General features: G+C 57.0%; 2 protein-coding genes across 2 annotated transcripts; one reads left to right on the forward strand and one right to left on the reverse strand.

The window, feature by feature from the left end:
• The first annotated feature begins 2,266 nt into the window (after positions 1 to 2,266).
• Positions 2,267 to 7,839, forward strand: ASPHD2 (aspartate beta-hydroxylase domain containing 2). Its single transcript, XM_057376582.1, has 3 exons — positions 2,267 to 3,334; positions 5,575 to 5,688; positions 6,399 to 7,839. The coding sequence occupies exons 1-3, from the start codon at positions 2,455 to 2,457 to the stop codon at positions 6,506 to 6,508; spliced, it is 1,104 nt and encodes a 367-aa protein (XP_057232565.1). The 5' UTR covers positions 2,267 to 2,454; the 3' UTR covers positions 6,509 to 7,839.
• Positions 7,840 to 10,972: 3,133 nt separating this feature from the next.
• HPS4 (HPS4 biogenesis of lysosomal organelles complex 3 subunit 2) lies at positions 10,973 to 22,747 on the reverse strand. Its single transcript, XM_057376587.1, has 12 exons — positions 22,646 to 22,747; positions 21,857 to 22,000; positions 20,799 to 20,906; positions 20,060 to 20,176; positions 19,851 to 19,945; positions 18,505 to 18,577; positions 17,774 to 17,807; positions 17,126 to 17,222; positions 15,848 to 16,718; positions 13,404 to 13,536; positions 13,027 to 13,135; positions 10,973 to 11,217 (listed from the first exon to the last, which is right to left on the reverse strand). Exons 1-12 carry the CDS (start codon positions 22,745 to 22,747, stop codon positions 11,046 to 11,048), a joined length of 2,055 nt encoding a protein of 684 aa, XP_057232570.1. The 3' UTR covers positions 10,973 to 11,045.
• Between the last annotated feature and the right edge of the window lie 84 nt (positions 22,748 to 22,831).

The raw sequence follows: 22,831 nt of genomic DNA on the forward strand, positions 1-22,831 counted from the left end.
GGACGCGGGGCGGCAGCGGGGCCCGCGGAGGGGGCGCAGCCCGAACCTTTCCCCCGGCCGGGGCAGGGGCTCGGCGTCGGGCGGTGACAGCGCGGCGGCAGGTGCCACCGGCCCGCCGGGTGATGGGACAGCGGCGCGGCCGTGCCACCGCCACGCCGGGTGATGGGACACCGCACACGGCCGTGCCACCGCCACGCTGAGTGATGCGGCCACACCGGTGACACCCGCTGACGCCGCCACGCCGGGTGACACCGTCACACTGGGTGAGAGCAGCGCGCGGGTGGCACTTACTCCGGTGGCACAGGCGGGGTGGCATGCTCAGGAGAGGGTGAAGGGAGCACCCACTGCTCCGGCTCCGGAGTGGCAGCGGGCATCCCGCCTCAACCCAWGGCTCCTGCTCCTCACGCTGCTCCCAAAGGTGATGCCAGCCGTGCCGAGCCSAGGACATCCCCACCACGCGTCCCCATCACCGCGGGCCCACGGCCTGGGGACCCTGGCCGGGCTGAGAGGAACCCGGTGCCTCCAGGAGGTGCCGGGGCCACCACGGAGCCACCGAGATGCAACTTTGTGCTGCATCGAAGCCTCTGCCTTCCTTATGTAACACGGCTGCTGCTGGCACGGTGCTCGCCTCCACGTCCTGCACAACTTCGGTGCAACGTGGAATTGATCTCCGCTCCCTGGAATGGCTCTGCTGCTGTCATTAGCTGAGGAGCCTTTTCTGGGATCTCAGGCCGGGGTGCTGGCTGTGACCCACCTCGGTGCGGCGCCGTGGCTGGGAGGTGACAGCACCCACTGGGTGTCCTGTGCTGTCCAAGCCACGCGGGGTCTGTGGGGAGAGGTGCCGGTGTTTGGGGCCCTGTCCCAGTGCTGGCACAGCCCCTGTGCAGGTGGCTTTGGGCTGGTTTGCAGTGGGGTGTCTGTCCCAGCACGGGAGGCAGCTCCTGGGCTGGATCCCACAGGGATTGTGCCCAGAAAACCCCAGGGCTCTGCAGCCCGAGGCTCCCAGGTTCTGGGGTCAGRCAGGCTGCGTGTGGGCACGGGGGCTTGGATTTCTTGCTGCTGGGATGGTTCCTTCTGTTCTGCCAACATCCCTGGAGCAGCAGTGGGGCCGTGTTTGTGCCATGCCACCCTTGCAGGGTGTGATTCTGACTTGGGGACCCCGCTGCTGTCAGATCACCCAGCTCTGTCCCCTCTGTGCCTTCGCTTTGCCATCAGCTCTGACYGAGCGTGGCTGCTGTGCCTGAGCAGATCCCYGCTCCCCTTGTAGGGCAAGAGCCACCCTGAAAACAGATGACCCCAGGGCTCTGGTGCCTTCCCCAACCCCACAGGGAGCACAGAGGTTGTGCTGGCCTTGGGGGACACCCCTGGGACCGACTCTGTGGTTGCACCYTGGAAACTGAGGCCTGGGGAGGAGAAGCGGGAGTGTCTGGAGGGATGCCAGCCGTGGAGATGGAGGAAAGTTATCTTGAGATTCCCGGGAGGCTGTGACGTGCCACGTGGACTGCAGATCCTGGGATGGGGCATGCAGGCAGYGTGCTACAAGGAAGGAGGGTGGAGGTGTGTGGATGTCCCTCCCTGGGGTGTAACGCTGCCCCAATCTCAGGTGTCCAGCYCTGAAGCACGTCCCTGCTGCAGGGGCAGATCCCATCTGCAGCCCATCCCCATCACCATTGATAAGGAAATGTGCCTGGAGAGGCTGCAGGACCTTGGCAGGAAGGGCTGGAGAGGGTTTGGATGGCTTCCCTGGCTCATAAACCCATCCTGCTTCTTAGAGCCAGTGCTCTTACTGATGAGCTGGTGGAATCAAGCAAGCCAACCTGACYTGCCCTTGTTGCCACCACCCTGACCTGCTCCCGTGGCCCTGTGTTGGCCCTGTGTCCATGTGCCTCTGGCTGAGCTCTGGGCTCTCTCACAGCTCAGTCTCTGGAGGGAGAATCACTTCAGAGCTGTTAGATGCAGGGGATAAGCTGATGTGCTGCCARATAGGGCTGCGAAGTGTCTACTCTCCGTGTCTATTCACTTAGCAGCCAGATTTCAGACATGATAAGGCATCAGCTTAGGAGAGAAACTGGAGGATGAGCAGGAGGGGAGATGGTCAGTGGGGCAGTGGGAGGTGAGGTCTGGATCTCCCTGCTGCCTTTCATTTGGATATTTGTGGAAGACGCTGTYGGGAGCAGTGTGGGGTTTGCTCGGTATGGGACAATGGTGGGCTCCTGGGCAGGGAGGGCTCCTTATCCACAAGCCCATGGGGCAGCTTKCTCCCTAACACCTCTGGGTTTCTCTCCCCAGAGCCTCCCTTTCAGGATGATGGGTCCAGCAGCACCGGCAGGGACCCTCGGGRCACGTGGCTGCTGACCAAAGGGTGCTGGCGTGCCCCACTGCCGATGCAGAGCTCYCGGGAGCGCAGGGCAGAGCTCATGGCAGCCCCTTCCCGCCGCGGCCCAGCCCGGCTGCATGGTGTGGGTGCCCCTGAGCCCCACAAGCAGTAACCACCGGGCCCCTCTGCWCGCTCCCAGCACCACCACCATGTCTTTGGAGTGGCTGATTGACTGGAGCTGGTCCCTGGACGGACTCCGCGATTTCATCGCCACCGGCATCCAGTCTTTCCGCGACTGCGACGCCACGGCCCTGGTGGCCGTCGCCTGCCTGCTGCTCCTGTTTGTATGGTACTGCTACCACGTGGGGCGGGAGCAGCCCCGCGCCTACGCCACGGTGAACGCGCTGATGCAGAGCGCCGAGGCCAACGGGGTGCAGAACGGCTTCGTGTACTGCCAGTCGCCCGAGTGCGTGCGCTGCTCGCACCACGACGGCCTCAACCAGAAACTCTACCACAACCTGCAGGAGTACGCCAAGCGCTACTCCTGGTCGGGCATGGGCAGGATCCACAAGGGCATCCGCGAGCAGGGCCGCTACCTCAACAGCCGGCCCTCCATCCAGAAGCCAGAAGTTTTCTTCCTGCCCGACTTGCCGACCACGCCCTACTTCTCCCGGGACGCTCAAAAGCATGATGTGGAGTTGCTGGAGCGCAACTTCCAGACCATCCTGTGCGAGTTTGAGACCCTGTACAAGGCCTTCTCAAACTGCAGCCTCCCGCAAGGATGGAAAATGAACAGCACGCCCAGCGGGGAGTGGTTCACCTTCTACCTGGTGAACCAGGGCATGTGCGTGCCCAGGAACTGCCGGAGATGCCCACGGACGTACCGCTTGCTCGGGAGCCTCCGCACCTGCATTGGCAACAATGTCTTTGGGAACGCCTGCATCTCTGTGCTGAGCCCGGGCACCGTCATCGCCGAGCACTACGGGCCCACCAACATCCGCATCCGCTGCCACCTCGGTGAGTGTCCGGCACCGTGGCTCATGTGTTGGGAGGGCTGGGGTGCAGGAGCCCCAAGAAAGCCTCCAGCACTCTGTGCTTTTGGGGTTCAGCCACCAATTGCAGCCCTTGGGGGGATTAGATAACTGCTCTGCTTTGGCCTGAGGGAGGTTTTGGGGGCTTTGGTGGCAACAGCTTTCTGAGGAGGGGCCAATGCTTAGTCGCTGGGTTCCTGATGTCCCCAGGGTCCCCAATTCAGCAGCAGGAGGGTTTCACCTCCGCGTGCTGACCCAGGGCTGTGGATTCTTGCTGCTGTGAGATATTGGGCTGGTTTTACATAGGGGTCTCTGAGCAGCCCCCTCTCTGCAGGCAGGTCCCTCTCCCATCCCGGGATGTGGGGCAGCCTGGGGTGCTGCTCCAGGGACGCTGTTGTGCCACTGGCAGCTCCCCTCTCCTGGGATCTCGGGTGCTCTGCATGGGACAGGCGAATGGGGGCAAAGATGCTGCTTTGGGGTCTGCAAAGCTGCACAGAGGGTGGGGCGGSGGGTCCCAGGGTGTCCCCTGCTGCGGGTCAGGCGTTGGGTTGGTGGCACAGTGCTCCCTGCTCAGCGGGCAGGGACGGGGAGAGCCCACGCGGCACAGATGGCCAGGCTGGCACAGCACCGGCCGTGCCGGGGGAGGCACCGCACGGGCCCGGCTGGCAAACACCAAGCGCGCCTGTTCAGCCAACAGCTCGGGTAAACACACCCAGGCGGTGCTGGCTGTTTGTTTGGGAGGGGAATTGTTTTCAGGGCTGATCCCAGGAGTGGCTGAGCAGCTGGGACCTGCCTTTGGTGGTGCTGGGAGGAAGCCTGATCCCTCTCTCTGGGGTGCTGGGGGATGTGCTCCACTCGTAAGGGGCTGGGAGAGGTTCCTGGGAGGAACCAGTGATGTCCATGCTCCAGCTGAACTCACCTGGAGCACCCTGGGCACAGGAATGATGCGGGTCATTCCCTTGTCCTTCCACTGGGACTCTGCATTGGGCCAGGGGCACGCTGGCACCCCCACTTTGGTGTTGGGCACCCCCACTTTGGTGCTGGGCACGCAGCTCTTGCTGTGCCCAGGGTTGGATGTGTTTAAGACACCACTGGCCCTTTCAGGCAGCTGGATCAGCCATCAGTGGGGCGAATCATGAGGATTTACTCCATCCATGGGCCAGGGCAGCATCCCGAGGTTGCAGGTGGGATGGAAGGGCTGCAGGCTGCTGGCTGCTCCCTGCCCACGTTCCCCGGCAGCTCGGCTTCCCCTTTCCAGCATCTCCAGCTGAGGCTGTTGTGCAGGGAAATGGCTTTGGGTTTTTGCAGCCTTTGAAACAGCAGCTTTGTAGTCCCAGCTTTGTCGGGCAGCTGGGAGTCCCTGCTGCGCTCGCTCGCTGGGTTTGGCATCGCTCGTGGATCCCTCCTGCTCGTTTGCTGCATCGTTACCCTTYGGGAGCCACGTGAGCCCTGACCCCTTTCTCTGCCACGGTCACATCCTCGGGGCAGGATGGCTCTGCAGCGTCCCCGGTGTCCCCAGCACTGCGGGGGGTGACAGTCCTGCTGCAGGAGGTGACGGGATCAACCCCGGCCAAACTGCCTCAGCTTGTGCTGGTATTTTAGGAAAAGACCCATTTTATTTTTACGATTGTCCTTCATTGGCCCTTATAGAGCCGCTTCTCTATGAGGATTTTTGTGACCCCTGTGGATTTCCGTCCTTGCAGCCCCATGGGTCACTCTGAGGCAGTGCCTCAGGTGGGGATCRAGGGACAGGGCAGGTCCATGGGGAGCCTGTGGCAGAGCCATAATGGATCCAATTTTCCAGCCCCAGTACAACAGTCCCTRTCACCCCAGCCTTGCCTGGGGCAGGGACATGGCTGCAGGGCTGGGAGAAGGAGCGGACAGGATCTGCCTTTGGTCCTGAAGTTGGAAAACCTCCCAGGAGCCTGGCTTCTGTGCACACCTCAGGGATGTGGGCTCTGGGGACTGGGAAGCTGTTCCAGATATGAAAGTGAGTGCCTGCAGTGCTGAGCTCGCTGGGGACAGCAAAAGGGAGGGGGAAGCAGACAGGGAGCGGGTAGGGGCTGAGCTGCTCCAGGTTTGGGGTTCAGGTCACCCCTTGCCAGGGAGCAGCCCCTCAGCAGCAGCGTGGAGCCCACCTGGAGCTCACTGTTCGCTCCTTGCTGCCCCATGGCAGGGAACCTGGCATGGCCTGACCCTCCCTGTCCTCTCTCTCTCTGCCCAAAGGTCTGAAGACACCCAGCAACTGCGAGCTGGTGGTGGGGGGYGAGCCCCAGTGCTGGGCTGAGGGCCGCTGCCTGCTCTTTGATGACTCCTTCCTGCACACGGCGTTCCACGAAGGTGAGATCAGCGTGTTGGGCTCCTTGGTGTCCCCTTGGGGACTGGGGAGGACTTGGAGGGCAGCCGTGACCAGTCCCTTCTCCTTCCCGCTGCCCTGGCCTGCCCCAGGTGGGAAAGCAGTGCTGTCCCTGTCCCCATAACTGTGCTCCCTGTGTCCCATGGCGCTGGAGCATCCCACACCCCYTCCCTGGCAGAGCCGTGGCGTCCCCTCAGCCTGCCCACAGACAGGAACGGACAGGATCCCCACTCAGGGATTTTACCCTCATGGTGCTGTGGCAGCACCACCAGCCCAGCACGGTGACCCTGTCCCCACACAGCAGCCAGCTTGGGACTCTTCCTTCCTTGCCCAGCTCGGGCTGCGGTGCCATGGCCTCCTCCAGCCCTGTGGCGGCTCAGCACTGACGCTTTGTCTCCCACACCATGGAACAGCCTCACGCCTGCTGGATGGTTCCTCCCTCTGCTGCTGACAGAGGCCATTCCGCTCCAGCTCTCCCGGATTAGCCGGCATTAGTCGCCCGTGGCACAGAGGCATGGAGCAGAGCTGTTCCTCACAGGGTAGGGAGGGCGGGAGAACAAAAGCTGTTGCTTCCACATCCGCGGGATTGGGAAGCACAGGGCCGGGAAGGCTGGAATCAGGCGTGGAGCCCTGGCAGGAGGAGCTTTCACTGCACAGGCCTCCCCGCCCTCACCCTGCGCTTCCATCCCCTCAGGTGCCCCGGAGGAAGGTCCCCGCGTGGTGTTCATGGTGGACCTGTGGCACCCCAACGTGGCGGCGGCCGAGCGCCAAGCCCTCGACTTCATCTTCGCGCCGGGCCGATGACGGCGCCGCCGGGCCTGCTGGGTTCAGGGCGGCTCGGCCGGGGCTTCTCCCGGCACACGGCCTCGGTGCTCCCTCCCGGGGGTTTGTAAATGGAAACCGCGACCCCATCTCCTTCCTCCATCGTTGGCTTCTGGGATTCTTTTCCAAGCGCCGGGGCCTCGGCCCAGCCGGGGCTCGCCACCCCCCTGCTCCTTCGTGTTCTGTTGCTACTGTGTTTTGCGGTGTTCAGAAGTAGAGTAACCAGCCCAAGGGTGTTCGTTTGAATGTAATAATGTAAAAATTCTCGTGGCCATCAAAGGAACAGTACACACACACACACACACACACACACACACCATAACAGCCAACCAGCCTGCCCTGCCTGGCTGCAGTCCCGGATGGATGGACAGATGGACACCGGGGGCTGCGAAGGGCATTGTGCTCCCCCCAGGCTGGGTCTGATGGGCAGGGCATGGCTCTGACCACAAAGAGCCTTCCTGGGGCTCCTGTTTCCTCCTCGGTGTGCCAGCTGGGGGTCCCCAGCCCTGCCACCCTCAGAAACCCCTTTGGTCACCAGGCAGGGAGCAGAGCCCACCGCCAGCCCAGCATGKCAGGAGCCCTGACCTCCACCTTCTGAGGGAACAGCACACACAGCCGTGCTCTTCAGCCTGACCAAGGTGCATCAGCAATTGCCCAAATCCCCTCCTTGCTCTCTTTGCARCCCTCAGTTTTCCCAGCTCCAGCTGGGAAGCCCTGCAGGGGCAGGATGCTGTTTGGGGACAGAGAATGGGGGTTTTGTCTGTCCGTAGGAAGAAAGGAGGTCACCATTCCTTCTACTGCTTCATCTTCTCCTTTCCTCGAGCCAGGGCAGGCACACGCAGCGGCAGCTCCCATGGACCTGACACCACAGGAGAGGCTCCCAAGRGGGGTTAATTCTGCAGCCTGAGCAATGAGCCCCTACCCTGGGGTCCTGCCCACCACGCTTTTCCTGAAATCCCCCAGTACCAGGGTCTATTTAAGGTCTGGGGGCCGGTTTGTAACACCCCCACCGAAGCACAGCGCGTGGTGGATGCTCACAGCATCCGTGCCCTGCCCGGGAGGGACCAGCCCCGTCCCCCAACAACTTCTTTACAGACTTTTCWGTGATCCAATCGCAAGACGAGGCAGAGATTTCAAATACATCTGAGATATTTTTTACACCCGTCTTGTTACAGACTACCTGAAGTGCATGATTTCTACACGCATTGGCTACCTGGACACAGGCCCTGGGGAAGCAGGCTGGCTCTGTCCAAAGGTTGGTAACATTCATACAGTGGATAAGCAAAGATTATCAATAAACAGTTGTGCTGAAAATGCAAYGGGCTTTGCCTGCTGCTCTAATGAGTCCGGGGTCAAGCAAACACTGAGGGGTTGGGTCCTGCTTATCTGGCTGCTGGTGGGGAGAAGGGGCCAGGAAAAAGCAGGAGGGGCAGGGTGGGAGGTTTGCCAGTGATACAGTGAGCAAAGGTAGTGCTTTAAAATACCCAACCCATGGAAATTCTGTCCTGACCAGTCACAGCCTCCCAGGCCTGGATTTGGCCCAGCTGGATAAAGCCCTGAGCAACCTGGGCTAGTGGGTGAATCCTTACCCACAGCAGGGACTTGGGGCTGGGTATTTGAGGTCCTTTCTGACCCAAACCACTCTGGGATTCTGTGATYCAGTGGAGCCCAGGCTGCCAAGGAGCACAGGGAGCATCTCCCACAGCTCACCGGTGYAAGTACAGCTGTGGGTTCTGGCAGTGCTGCTAGAGAGTCTGTCCCCAGCCATCCCCAGGAGCAGCTGCAGGCCCAAAACTCCCCGGACCCTGCAGAAGCCATCAGCCCTGCCAGATCATCCACAAACAAACCATTTCAGGAATTTCTTCCAGCTGCCTGCACTGACACATCAAAGGCAGCAGCTTCCCAGGAGCAGCTCCAGGGCAGAGAGTGCTGCTCAAAATCCCACCCAGCTGCCTGAAAACCAATGCTTGACCCCCTCAAACACAGAACCAGCTTGGCAGGGCAGGAATCGCTCCCCACAAGCCTCCCTGGCAGCATTCAGACAGGCCCAGCTGTTCCTCACACCCTGAAGCTCAAAATGCTCCATTTTTAACCATCCTCTCCAGTGCAGCTGGAGGCTGGGAGCACCAGAGGCTGGGAGCTCTCTGTGTGAGCTCAGACAATTTCCCTCCTGAACAGCACAGGGCAGGTGTGGGCTGGGTGTCCAGTTGTGGTTTGGGTGTCCAGGTGTGGTTTGGGTGTCCAGGTGTGGTCTGGGTGTCCAGGCATGGTTTGGGTGTCCAGGTGTGGGCTGGGTGTCCAGGTGTGGGCTGTGTCCAGGCATGGTTTGGGTGTCCAGTTGTGGTCTGGGTGTCCAGGCATGCTTTGGGTGTCCAGATGCAGCCCGAGCAGCCGAGGGAACAGAGCCAGCCCAGCTGTTCATGGCTGGCAGACGGCTCAGCAGATTGCAGTAGAAGATTCCTGATGGCAGCAGGCAGGAGCATCCATCCCGCTTGTGCTTTGCTGCTGTGCCAAATCTCCCTCCTGTTCCTCTCAGGCTTTTCCTTCCACTTCTCCATGTTTCCTGCCAGAGCACACAGCCGCTTCCCAAGCATCCAGGCAGGATCCAGGCGGATCTCCCTGGGGAGCAGAGCGGGCTGGAGCTGCCTTGTGCTTGCTCTTCCTGGGAATCACAGAGGGAAGCCTCATCTGCTGAGGGCACAGAGAGGACAGGCAGAGCAGCATCTCCTGGAAGGGTCACTTGGCTCAGCTGGGCAGGGAGCCCAGAGCACACAACCCTCATCCCTCCTGCCTTTTCGCAGCCCGCAATGCCTCCTGCTCCCTTCCAGAAGTGTGTCCATCACCTGGTGGAAATGTGCAGGGAAGTCACTCTTTACCTTGTATCATCTCCTACATGGATGTCATTGAAACAGGAGGTCACCAGGGTGGCTCCAGCTCAGGCTTCCCAAGGAGTTTTCACTCCTAYGCTGCCCACAGGATGCTGATTATCCTTCCATGCCCAGGATGGGAGCGGTGCCACACAACTCTGCTCYTGCTGAAATATCTCCTCAGCGGGGTGGCATCTGTACCCAACCACCCCTGAGCAAGCAGCTGCCTCGTCCTCTGGAGTCCTCTGAAATTCCCAGCAATGCCTGCAGAGCAGCCCTGGGATGGCAGAGCGACCTTGGGAAYCATCTGTGCCACAGTGGGACCAGAAACTGTGGCAGTGGTGACCTTCCTGTGCCCAGCTGTGACGCTGGCACAAGCCTGCTCAGCACCTCACCACGTTCACCTGCTCACCATCTCTTGGTGACACCAGTCACACATCTGTCCTCAGGAATCTCCTGAGCAGCTGCTTTGCAGGAATGATTGAACCAACAGGCTCTGCCTGTTCAACCCCAGCCCTGCAGGAACCACCCTTGGCATGGAGCCGAACGGGGAATGGCTCCCACAACCCAGCCCATCACACCAGGAACCACAAAAAGGACACCAATGTGACTCTGGCTGCTGACACGCAGCGCTGGGATGAGCCTCGGAGACTCCTTTATTTCCACAGTCACACTGGGGGTGTGTCTGCACCAGCMGCAGGTTCCAACCCCAGCCAAACACAGATATCCATCCCTCAGTCTAAGCAGCCACCACCACAGGCCCCTGGGCCACCATGGACTGGGGACACTGTCAGGGCAGAAAGGGAACAGCTGCTGAGGGGCTACAAAACCTCTTTGGTCCCAAAARCRAAGGGGCAACTTTAGGGTSAACAAATGGAGCGGTAAGAGCAGYGRAATGAGGTTCTGYAGCAGAAGRGAGRGAGCAYGAGGCTGAGGGAMACTCACACCACCACCACCACCAYCACCACCATCACCCAGCCCCTGTGAGGCTGCAGGTCCAGCTGGGCACAAGGAGGGCAGAGATGGGCTGCCATCACTGACCAGTCAGGCGTGAAGGGACAGGGATGTCCCTCCAGCGTCACCTAAGGCACAAAAACCTCCTGGGAGCGCCCAAAGGGGGACTGTGAGCTCTGSAGCTCTTGCAGCTCTGCTCCTGTGTGAGAACAGGCAGGTGCTKCTAAGCCAGGTAAGGCACTACGTCACAGTAGGATCATTCCTGTGGATTAAAGGATATAAATAAAGCTAAAGCCTGACCAGGGCAAGTGCAGGCACAGGCRGTGGCTGGCTGACATCTCTGAAAGCCAGCACTGCCCGGGGGCTGTGTAACTCACAGCAAGGTGAGGCTTTACCTCAGATCAAGGCACATGGGGAGTCTGCAGAGCACCAAGRGAGTCCCTGTAAAGTCCATGTAAACCAAGCGCCCTGAGACGCCACGTTCTGCCCTCAGTCTTTGGTAAGTGCTATCAGTGACACTCGTGCTGCCCAAAACATGCAGGACAGGGCAAGGAGTGTCCCTTCCTCAGGGCCAGGCAGGCTGGAGACCCTGCAGAGGCAGGGCAGAGCCTCCTGCCTCTGTTGTGACAAACAGCTGAGATGTCCCTTCCTGGAGATGAACATCCCGCAGGGCTGAGCCCTTATCCGAGCAGAGCAGCTCACAGCAGGTTCACCCCGTGCTTCAGCAGCTTCTGCTTGGCCTTGCTGGGCAGGCTGAAGGCGCTGTCRTGCGGGTTGGGGACGCCCGAGTTGCGGAGAGGAGCGCCCAGCTGCTGGAAGTAGGTCTCCTGGACGGGATTGCGGCAGGCGTACACGGCCGTGGAGGCGTTCCTGGAGGGGCAGAGAGAGGCAGTGATCAGCTTTGGGCAAAATTCACAGCTGGACATTGGGGTACCAGGCTTGGAGAGAGACTTTGAGGTGTCTCAGCACGGAAACATGGAGCTGAGCAGGCACCAAAGCCCTGAAGGGCACAGAGAGCCAGACCCTGTTTGTTAAGGGTGCTGGCATCCTAAAAGGGAAAGTGAGATATCACATCATCATTTAGCTGTGGAAAAGCTAAATGGATATCACAGCATCATTTAGCTGTGGAAAAGCTTTATCTTGGAAAGACCTCCAAGACTTTTGAGTTCAACCTGTGACTGAATCCAGCTCAGTGCTCTGGACTGGGTGACAAGGTCTGGATTGGTCACAGGCTGGACACAATGGTCTGGAAGGGCTTTTCCAAAATTAATGATTMTGGGGTTCTGTGTGTGGCTGTGCTCCAAGGATTCCCCTTGCTAGCAGCYCAGGAGCCTGGAACACTCCTCGTGCCCAACATTCCTCCTTTACCACTCTTGCTGGCCACAACCAGATCCCAGCACAGCACCTGGCAGCAGGAATCATGTGTTCAATCACAGGTGTGACAAAGCTCAGGTAAGAGCCAGATTCAACCACCACCAAAGCTGTGATTAAGAACATTAATTAAGACTAAGAATCCCCTCTCCTGGAGTAGTCCCTGCAGGAGGGCTGGCAGGGAGCAAAGCCAAAGACCCTGAATTCCTCCTCAAAGGTTGAAAGCAGCAACTGCTATGTTTGCTGACACCCTTCTGTGACAAGTCTCCATAAAAGAAAGCAGTTTTAGTCATCTTGTTACTCAGGCTGATTCACACATGGAGTTGCTTTTTTCGGGGTAACAGGGAACATGCCAGCTTAGCCACTCAATTTAGKATTGGATTTAAGGAGTTCTCCAGCACTGGAGTGTGTGATTCACATTCCCTTGGCAAGCGGTGCCAGAGCAGYGAAACCATGTAATTCCCAGGAGCATCTTTATTTCATCTTGTTTTGGACAAACAAGCAGGACCAAGTGGGTGGAATCTGTGCACTCCCAGCTCAGCTGAGGAATGGGGTGTCCATCAGCCGTGGCCTGGGGAAGGGCTTTGGATGTCAGGAAAACTCTGGATTTCAGGAAGGGCTCTGGATGTCAGGAACAGCTCTGGATTTTGGAAAGGCCTCTGGATGTCAGGAACAGTTCTGGATTTTGGGAAGGGCTCTGGCTGTTGGGAAGGGCTCTGGATGTCAGGAAAAGCTCTGGATTTTGGGAAGGGCTCTCGCTGTTGGGAAGGGCTCTGAATGTCAGGAAAAGCTCTGGATTTTGGGAAGGGCTCTGGACATCAGAAACAGCTCTGGATTTCAGGAAGGGCTCTGAATGTCAGGAAAAGCTCTGGATTTCGGGAAGGGCTCTGGCTGTGATAAGACCATCCTGCCTGGCGCATCACAATTGAGTTTGCCACGCACATCACGGCGTGTTTCCAACCCAACAGGCCGTRCAAGAAAACAATATCTAGGTTGCCAATTCTGGGCGCCTTTGGCTCCCCGCCGAGACACACATTTATTAGGAACAGCTAAATTTAACACTGCGCCTTAGAACCTTATGGTGCCAGGAACCGGCAATTTGCGAGTGTTACATCTTAATCCAAGCCRTGGCAYYGCTCAGCTGTGCCCTCAGTCCACTCTCCTGGTGCCACTGGAAGCCACAAATCAAAGCAAAGTTGGGGAATAAAGGAATGTTGCTGGTACTTGGGTGTGGTGACAACCTGGCTGAACCCCAGCCAGCCTTGGAAAGGGGTTCTGTGCCCACAGAGTGGTGTGAGCAGTCTTTACCTGATGATCACTTCTGAGGCCGTGGGGAGCTGGCTGAAGTCAGAGTGGATGAGCGTGGCCGCCCTCAGGAAGTGCCGATCCAGGGGCCCAGGGATTTGGGGCAGGTTGGCTGCACGACAGGAGAAAGGGGGTGTTAGAAACACACTCTGCAGTGTGCCCTCGTTCATTGGGCAGGAAAAGGCTCTGGAGCATCCCACAGAGCCTGGACAGCTGCAGGATGGGCTGAAAACACCCTCAATCCCAACAAAGATCTCTCAACAGGGTGTTTTCTCTAGTGAGAAATACTCCTCAGAAGGTGTCTGAGGTGAGAGAAAAGCTTCCTATATACCTCATCCTCCTCAGGATTCCCTCCTGCAGCCCCAGAGGACAAAGCTCACCCGTGAGGACGTTCTGGACGCAGTCGTAGTGTGTGAAGCTGTAGTTTGTCCTGCTTGAGGCTGAGGAGTCCTTGGGCAGGGTCTCCCTCAGGTGCACCTCGAGGCCGTTCAGGGASGCCAGGCTGCTGTGGTACTGCAGGCAGAGGGAAAGGCAGAGCTCAGAGCCTCAGCTGGGCCTCAAATGGGTCTTGGAGGGAGTTCAGGTGACAGAGGGACTGAAATCTTTGTTGTTCTACCATCCAGGCTCCCACCTGGAATGGCTGGGAAACCCAGGAATGGAGGGAAGCAGAGAAGTGACAGCGTTCCCAAGGCTGTGATGGAGCTCTGAGCAGGAGCTGTGCCTGTTCCCTGTCCCTGTCCCTGTTCCCTGTCCCTGTCCCACGCTGGAACAGGATGGGCTTTAATGTCCCTCCCAACCCAAACCAGTCTGGGATTCCGTGACTTGGAAAAGGGCCCTCCAACCTGAAAATCAGCCATTAAGCCACCTGATGCTACTAATTACAGGGAAACGCAAGGCTCCATTAATTTACCATCAACCATTGCTCTCCAGGGCTCATTTCATGTGATTTCCAGCCCCAGCAAGGGACATTCCTGTGCTTACACCGGGCACTACAAACACACACAACAGTGTGCTGAACGAGTGCCAAGCCGCTGTTCTGGATGGATTTTCAATAGCCCAGAGGCCCTGATCATGCTGAGGCTCCCTGGGCACAGGCAGGGCACTGGCAGGGGTCCTCCACCACTCCTGGGAAGATTAACTCCATAATCCTCATCCTGCCAATGCGCTTTCCCCCACCGTGGAGAGGATCAAGCCTTTGTTCGGCGGGGTGGCAGTGCCTGGCCTACCCTTGACCCCATCCACAGAGCAGATTTGCCTTTCTGTGCAGTGAAATGAAAGGATAAGACCTAAAGAGCAGCAGGAGGCGAGGCCAAGGGCCTCTCACTCCACAGGAGAAGTCTGGGATGGAACCTGCCCTCCCAGAGGTTCGCAGCTGCACAAGTAGCATATTTTACCCTTCTTTGGCGTCATTTGGGGGCCCCAAAGCATTAAAAAAAACATTAATTGTAACTCAGCTTTGACATCCCTGAGAGCTGAGGGTCATTTTTAACCTACAGATAAACAAAGGCACAGACAAGCCGAGGTTTTTCCTCAAATCCACCAGAAGCAGAGCCCAGCTGCACCTCTTGGGACACTGCTCTTCCTCCTGGGACAATGGGACACGCAGGGCACCCATCCCAAGGGTGCAGCAAGAGAGCCCAGTCAYAGCTGAAATCTGAGCTGTGTGACAGTGCAGTTTTGGTGAGATCCAAAATCAGAGCACGGGAGATGGAAGCAGGGTGTTTGGGAAAAGAGGAACCTGAATGGGATGAACAGCTTGTCAGCCCCAGGGCAAGGCATAAAGGAAAATGGGCTGTGCAACCCCCCGTGCAACAGGGATTCAGCTCTCCAGTGTGACAATTCCCACCTGCCTGTGTYCCCCCCGCTGCTCCAGACGAGCACAAAGGGGACAAAGTGCCATGTCTGGTGCAAAAGGCCCCGGCAGCACCTCCTGGCTCAGCTGATTTAGCAGCAATCCCTCCCCAGGCACATCCCTGCCGTGCAGAGCAGACATTCCCCAGCTCCCGGCGTCCCAAGCGTCCCACAGCTCTGAGGGGAACCAGCAACCTTGAGGCTCTGCATTAGTCTGAGCTTCCCTCCACCTTCCAGTCTGGCTGGGTAAGGAAATTAGGTTGTTCCTATGGCAACTGGCATATCAAACAGGGCTCTGCAGCTTTGACTCAGCTCCTGGTAGGGAGGCAGAGGCCAGGCAGCAGCTCTGCAGCTGATGCTTCCCGGCAAAGACGGGGGGCTGGCACATCCTGCCCCCGCAGCCCCGTTAGCTCTGCTCACAGGGGAGCCTGGGCACCCAAATCCTGCCACAGGGGAAATTTGGGATTGCTCTGGTGCTGCCCCTGCGCAGTGCCCACACAGCATCCCTCTCTCCATCCCCAGGGAGCAGTCTGGAGGCTCCCACAGCCGAGGGAACCGCTCTGACCTGCTGCTGGCCCCGTTTGCAATGCTCCTCGAGGGAGAGGCTGCGACACACGGGGTGGGGGTTTCACAGAGCCGACCCCGCTTCCCAAAAAACGCCGAGCTGACGGGGATCCCCAGCGAATCCCCGCTCCAGCGCAGGCCCTCGGGTGTCTGTCACACCCCCACRCTCTGCTCCGGTGCCGGCACCGCCAGACAACAGCAGCAGCACYGGGAGCTGCCTGCGAGACGCGGCTGTCCCTGCTCCGCTCGCGCTCCGACAGCTCCCACGCAGCCAGCACTGCCGAGCCCTGAGCTGAGCTTCACCAGCACAGCTCGGAGCAGCTGAGGGACACACGGGGAACACTATCCAATGCTCCTCCCTCAGAGCCCCCCGTGCCCCCCATCAGTGGGGCAGAGCTCTCCCACTCACCACGTCCTCCACGGCGCTGCGGTCCCGGCGGAGCTGCTCCTCGGCCAGCAGCGACAGCACCAGCCCCTGGATGCAGTGAACGTAGAGGCTCAGCTGSGCTGGCTCGCCCCCTCTGTCCCCCAGCCTGTCCCAGCTGCCCTCCCCACTGCTGGGACACAGCCTGTCCCCTGCAGGGTCACYGGGCAGAGCCTCCTGAGCCCCCGTCCTGCTCTGGAGATGTGCGTGGCCAGCAGGGCCTGGAAAATGCAAGCCCCACGCGTGGTCACCAGCTGTGCTGTCACCTCCTCCAGACACACAGTCCTGGCTCACAGTCCATGGCTTGTCCTGCTCACTGGATTTCCTTCTGCTCAGCTCCTGGGCAGGAGAAGGAACAGCTGGACTGTGGCTGCCCAAATGGGAATTTTGGGGAGCGCAGTGAGCGACATCAGAGTCCACAGATTTCCCTGTGTCTCGGCTTTCCTGCTCCCAGGAGTAAGGGTTGGGGAAGCAAAAGCCTTCCAGGTATGGACCTGTAGTCCGAGCACATTCAGTCTGGACTGAGGAAGGGCTTGGGAGCTGCTCTGTGCTGCTCTCTGAGGGGAAAGATGTCTTCCTGTTGAGCTCTGAGCTTTCACTGCCTGCTCCACTCAGGTTTGCAGCTGGAGAGCTCCTTGTGCTGGCTCCTGTTCCAGGGAAGTCCGTCAGAGGACTTGCAGGGCTGCCCAAGTGCACAGCACCTCCCAGGGCAGCTGTGCCTGAAGCCTCCTCGTGGGACTCCTGCACAGAAATTCCATCCAGGGYTTGGTTTTCACGAGCTGCTGTTGGTTCTGGAACTGTCCGGGAGCAGAGAGCACTCCCCTCTCCTCCAGGGCCTGCTGGGGACACAGGTGACCTAGTGRGAGATGAAAAGTGGGTTAAACACTTAACACAGTTATCCCATGGCTGAAAACCCCATTGGCTCCTGCCACCGTTCAATGGCTGATCCACCCCCTACTCCAAAGGGACATGGGAAAAGGATGGGCTGGGGTCTAACACARGAAAATCCTGGAAATCTTACACTGCAGGCTCCTGGGAATGTCCCTCCCTTGTCCCCACAGCAGTGCTGTGAGCTGGGGGACAACAGATCACAACAGAGGGACGAGGGGGGATATGGACACGGGAATTCTGCCGAGCCTGAGGGACCTCAGGCAGCTCCAACAGGGTCTGGGCTAGTCCCAGGGAACACAGTGGCAACAGGGACACTGAGCCTCGTGTGAGCTCATGCTGCAAACCCTGCCCTGGGTCAGGCTGGTTTCCCACCTGGCCATCCACTCCACTGGGAAGTCCCGCAGCGCTGACGCCTCCTCTCCCGTGAGGAACACCGGGATGATGCGGACACCCTGCGGCAGCCGAGACTCTGCAAGAACAGGGTTGAGGATCAATGAATGTGTCCCAGATTAAAAACAAAAACCAAACCTCAGCAGCCCAAAGGCTTCTGCAGGAGCTGCAGGCCTGCCATGATCCTGCATCTCATCCTTTTCCCATCCTCCCAGCATTTTCCCATCSTGCTCGTACCCTTCATGCCTGACACAGTTAAATTTCCCCTCAGTGTTCCCATCCTGGCARATCATCCCCAAACTGATGCTGAGAAGGGATGGCTGGTGGTTTGGACTGCGAGCATCAGCCATCTGTTGTCAGGGGCTGGCAGTGGCCAAGTGGCCACGTGGGGAACTGGAATTAAGGCAGGCATGGCTGGGAATCTGCAGAACTGGAATATAACCCAAAAGAGCAAACCCAGCAGAAGGAGCTGGTTCTGATCACACAGCACAGGCTGGCTGGTGGCAGCAACACCCTCTGGGGTATTTTGGATGTACTCCAGCACCCAGCACGGCTTGGATGTGAGTCCCAGAGAAGCAGCTCGTGCTCTGTGCAGGGAAGGCAGCCCGTAAGATGCAGCTGGATGCTCACCAGGCTCCTGTGGATCCTCAGCTCTGGGCTCGCTCTGCAACCAAAGCCAAGAATCAGCTCCATGGATGGATCAGGGACAACAGGACATCTCTGTCACCTTTTCCAGCCCCACAAGGCTGCTGCAGACCCCAAACTACTCCCCAGCAAACACTGCGGTGCCCAGCAAGCACTTGTGGTGCTGGGCTTGGTCCTTAGGGATCCCTCAAAAGCAAGGGGACCTTCCCAAAAACCAAAACACACCTTGAAGCCAGGACAGAGCCCTAATTTATCATCACCAGCTGCTCAGGGCACAGAAACTCCCTTCATTCAACCAGAAGAACAGCAGAGGCTGCCTTCATGTCTGTATATTGATGGATTTTCTATAGAAGATCTTGATCACATAAATAATAACTTCTGACAAGTTTTAAAGCARATGAAAATAGTTATTTGTCCTTTTCAGACATTCATTTGGTGGATTTCCCACTAAATACCTAAACTCGTGTAAAAAGTCAATCAAAACATCACATAAACGAGAACTCATTAATTCAGTAAGATAAAGACAGGGGAAAAAAAAGCAAATTCCTAGTGCAGAGATCTTGGAACATTTTCCAATCATAAATAATAAAAGCTTTAAGCATCAGCACCAAAATTTGTCCTTCCCAGTGATGGCGTGTGTGGGACCAGTGCGACAAGAGCTCCCACACCACGTCCTGACAGGAATCTGCTTGCAGGGAATGTTTGCAGTACCTTACCTGGCCTGGGGACTCRCTGCCCTGCAGGAGAACTTTGGCAGTGAGAGGAGGTGGCAGCTGGGTGCTCACAATCCTGAAAGGACACAGCAAAGTCAGAGAATCACGGRACCAGAAATGGTTGGGTTGACAGAATTTCAAGATCATCAGTTCAAGGAATTCTGATGAAATTTGGTGACAAAGTATCTCTACCAGTGTCGTGGTTTGAACTRATTTAATAGGGGGCAAACACTCCCAAGTTCCAGCAAATCCCTTCCTTTCCCCACCCAGGTCCTGAAAACAAACTTTTCCACAGAGAGGAAAGGGAAAAGAAAAAGAAAAAAAAAAACCTATTTATTTAACAAAACAACAACAACAAAATAATATGCCCACAAAAAGAGAGGAAAAAAATTATAAAACAAAAAAATAACAGGGGACCAGCTGTTGGATCCTAAAGTCTTTTTCCTTCCTCCTGGGAGTGGCTTCCCCCTTCGGGAGCCCCCAGAGGGGTTGGACAGAGACACAAGGTGACACACCCTGGTGCAGGACAAGGCTCCCAARTCCCCTCAAGACAAATGTCCTGGTCCCTGCACACTCTGCCAGCTCTCAGGTGCTGCAGTGACTCACTCCAGTGTCCTGCCTGCAGCTATGAGGTCACTCCCTGGCAGATGCTCTCCCCGTGGCACATTTCCAGCACTCTTAAAAGGTGTCACTGGAACAGTTTGTGCCAAAGGAAAATGGCACTGGAGCAGCTGCTGCCAAGGAATTCTCGGAATTCCCCACCTCCTGTCTTTCAAGGCCACCTTGGAGGGTTTCCTTGAAGTTGTTCGGTGACCTTTGGGTGAATGAAGCTGGAATTTCTTGTGGGGAATCCTGGCTCACCCCTCTGTGCAMTTCCTGTCAGTACAGACAGTGGTCCTGGCCAGCAGGTCAGATGGACACACGGACACAYGGACACAGTGCACTGACCTGCACCTCTGCAGAGGGAACACTGCTGGGAAAGCACAACATCCACACAACTCCCTTTTCCTGGGAAACTTCCCCCTAAAAAACCTCAGAAACTCAGTCTTTGCATCCTGCTGAATATGAAAACCAGCAGATTCCTAGTGAAACCAAAGTCTTGAACTCCTGCATGCTGCTAAGCACAGATAACCCTGGARAGACTGYTCACAAGAGCCTGGAGTGACAGGACAGGGGACAATGGGCTCAAACTSCCAGAGGGCAGGGATAGATGGGAGAYTGGGAAGGAATCCTTCCCTGGGAGGGTRGGCAGGCCCTGGCACAGGATTCCCAGAGAAGCTGTGGCTGCCCCATCCCTGGGAGTGTCCAGCCCTAGAAAGGGATGGATTTAAACTTTCAGGGTTACTYACAAGCCTTTGTAGAGGATGCAGCCTGCCAGAACATAAGGAGAGCGTTGGCACGTCTGCAGGATGAGAGCTGCCTTCAGCAAAAGCAGGGGATCCACCTGGWCAGGGAGAGATGGGGCAGTGAGGCCACAGAATCCTGGAAAACCTCAAAACAGCAAATAAATCCACTGAGGCAGCTCCAGAGCCAGGCACCACAGAGAACAGGACCTTACCTTGGTTTTGTCCAGATGCCAGAGGGAATTGAAAATCCTGTGGAGGTCAYTGGTGTTTTTTTGGATGTGTTTGATGTACCTGTCCCACTCCCTGCTCAGCTCCTCCTGGGAAAACGCCTGTGGGTGACAAAAAAACCCACTGTGCTGTCACTGCACKGTGTCCACACACTCGGGATGGGACACACAACCCACGTGGGACTGCCAGGATAAGGTGGGAGCTGACACTGAGGGGAAACTGTTCTGAGTGAACATCTGGGGAAGGTTTGGCACGGCCCCACCATCAGAGTGATGAGAGGATGGCCTGGTCACTTCTGCAGGTCCCATTTCTCGGGTGTGTGACCCTTGGGAGCAGGGAGGCAACACAAGGGAACACTGCAGCACGTGGACACCACGGGAAGGGTTTAAATCTCCCCAAAAATCACTGTGTCCCCAATCCCTCTTTACTGTATCCCTTTGTCCCTGGGTCTCTCATTATCATGTCCCCAAGATCCCAGTCCCTCATTACCATGCCCCCATGTCCCCAGCCCCTTGTTATCATGTCCCTTTGTCCCTGGGCCCCTTGTTACCATGTTCCCATGTCCCCAGTCCCTTGTAAACGTGTCCCTTTGTCCCTGGGTCCCTTGTTACCATGTTCCCATGTCCCCAGCCCCTTGTCACAGTGTCCCCATGTCCCCAGCCCCTCGTTACCCTGTCCCCCTGTCCCCAGCCCCTCGTCACAGTGTCCCCAGCCCCTCATTACCGTGTAAGCTCTGTGCACAGGGCCCTGGTAGAAGGTGAAGAGGCCGATGAGCTGCTCCAGGAGCCGCCGGCAGCTCACGTCAGGCAGCTCCACAGCACAGCCCAGAACCTGCAGCAGACACAGCCAGGGATGGGGAAGGTTCCCTGACAGAACTCAGGCACGGCAGGTGAGAACAACTCATCACTTTCACACAAGGACAGGCGACTCTGAGCAGGCAAACACCCCCCTGGATTCACAGCCACAGGAAAAGGAAATGCAAACATACCCACACAAGAGCCCTGGCACAGACAGGATAAATAAATATCAGCACTTCAGACACACTCCCTTCCCACGCTAGATGACCTAACTTGGTGCTTTAATAGCTAGGAACATTTTCTGAAACTAAGTACTTCAAAATATTCAATTAACTCATGACTTGTATTATGGTGATGCTCTAATTTAAATTTTTGAGTTGCTGAAATAGCAGCAGCAGTGCCAGTTAAACAGGGCTGACTGGCCTCAGCCCAGTTCCCAGGGGATGGTTTGGGGCACTTTTGTCACAACTGCTCTTTAAATATTAAATATCTATGGACACTGGCACAGCCCTGGGAATGCTGAGGGCTAAAAGGACAGAGCAATCAGACTATCAGACAGTTAATGTGATCTTATAAACTGCAGCACATGGAATCCTGCTCTGCCCCATCCCTGGAAGTGCTCAAGGCCAGGCTGGATGGGGCTTGGAGCAAGCTGGGATAGTGGAAGGTGTCCCTGCCCGTGGGACTGGATGAGMATTAAGGWCCCTTCCAATCCAAACCAGTCTGGGATTCTGTTTCCAGTCAGGAACATCTTACGACATCCCTTTGGCTGTGAGCACACAATTGAGGCAATTGAAACTTTTCTGCAGAAAGCTGAAGTGACTGCTGGGCCATGGTGAGCTGCAGAAAACAGAATTTGACTTCCCTTGCAATGAAATTTGTGCACTGCAAAGGTGCAGCCGGGGAAAATAAACCCTCTTTGATGCAGTCCTTCAGTCCTTGGCTGTTTTCACTCTGTGACTGCTCCAGAGCTCCTGAACTCACCCACAGAAAGTCTCCATCCACCACCACAGCRAAYTTGAGCTTCCTGAGGCGGACAAGGYTGGGAGGGGCCCCGGAGATCTCGGTGAGGCAGCGCACAACGCCRGCCATCTGCCCACACAACAGCTCCTGCTGCTCTGGGAGGGTCTGCAGGGAGCCAGGGAGAAAAGGCTTTAACTTCCCATTAAAAGAACTTGGAAAAAAAAATCACTGCTGCTTTCAGGTATAAATAAAAATTAATTATCAGTTGAGTTGTGTTACAGAAAAGGTTGTTAGGCATTGTCACAGGCTGCCCATGGCAGTGGTGAAGTCACCATCCCTGGAAGTGTTCAGAAAATGTGTGGATGTGGCACTTGGGGATATGGATTAGTGGTGAACAGGGTGCTAGGTCATGGCTGGACTTGATTTTAAAGGCCTATTCCAACCTTAACAACTATAGGATTCCATAAATCAAATGCAGCAGAACAGGGACATTTCTGGGAGAAAAATGAATGGATTGGTTTTTCCAGGCAGCACAAGGGCTGGGAGCTCATGGAGGGGAACTTTCATCCCTCGTGTGTGTTTATTCACATCCCCAGGACGGACCTGGACTGTGCTGCCCCTTTCTTCAGGGAGGGAGCAGAGTGTGACCCCATTGCTGTGTCCCTGTGCTCCACCTGGAACTAACTGGGATTTCTTAAAACTTTTGTGATTATTAAATAAGGATTAATCCAAATAACCTGAAAGCCTGATCCCTCCTGACCCAGAACCATCAGCACCCCTCTACAAGTACTGAAACAAAGCAGGCATTACCTGAGAAGGRTAAAAATAACAGATCCCAGCACTTGTAGGATCCCCTTCCTCCTTCACTTTGGAGCCGTCATAAAGGAAAAAGTAATTCCACCTAAAAAACATTGGCAGGAATGATTGTGTATTTGAAAACTGTTATGCTTCTCCCTCTCCTTTCTATGACTTCAGGAAGAGCAACATAAGGTTGTT

Source organism: Malurus melanocephalus, unplaced genomic scaffold (genome assembly GCF_030028575.1).
Source record: "Malurus melanocephalus ecotype Western Australia unplaced genomic scaffold, MMel_1.1 scaffold_282, whole genome shotgun sequence".
NCBI classification, from domain to species: Eukaryota; Metazoa; Chordata; class Aves; order Passeriformes; family Maluridae; genus Malurus; species Malurus melanocephalus.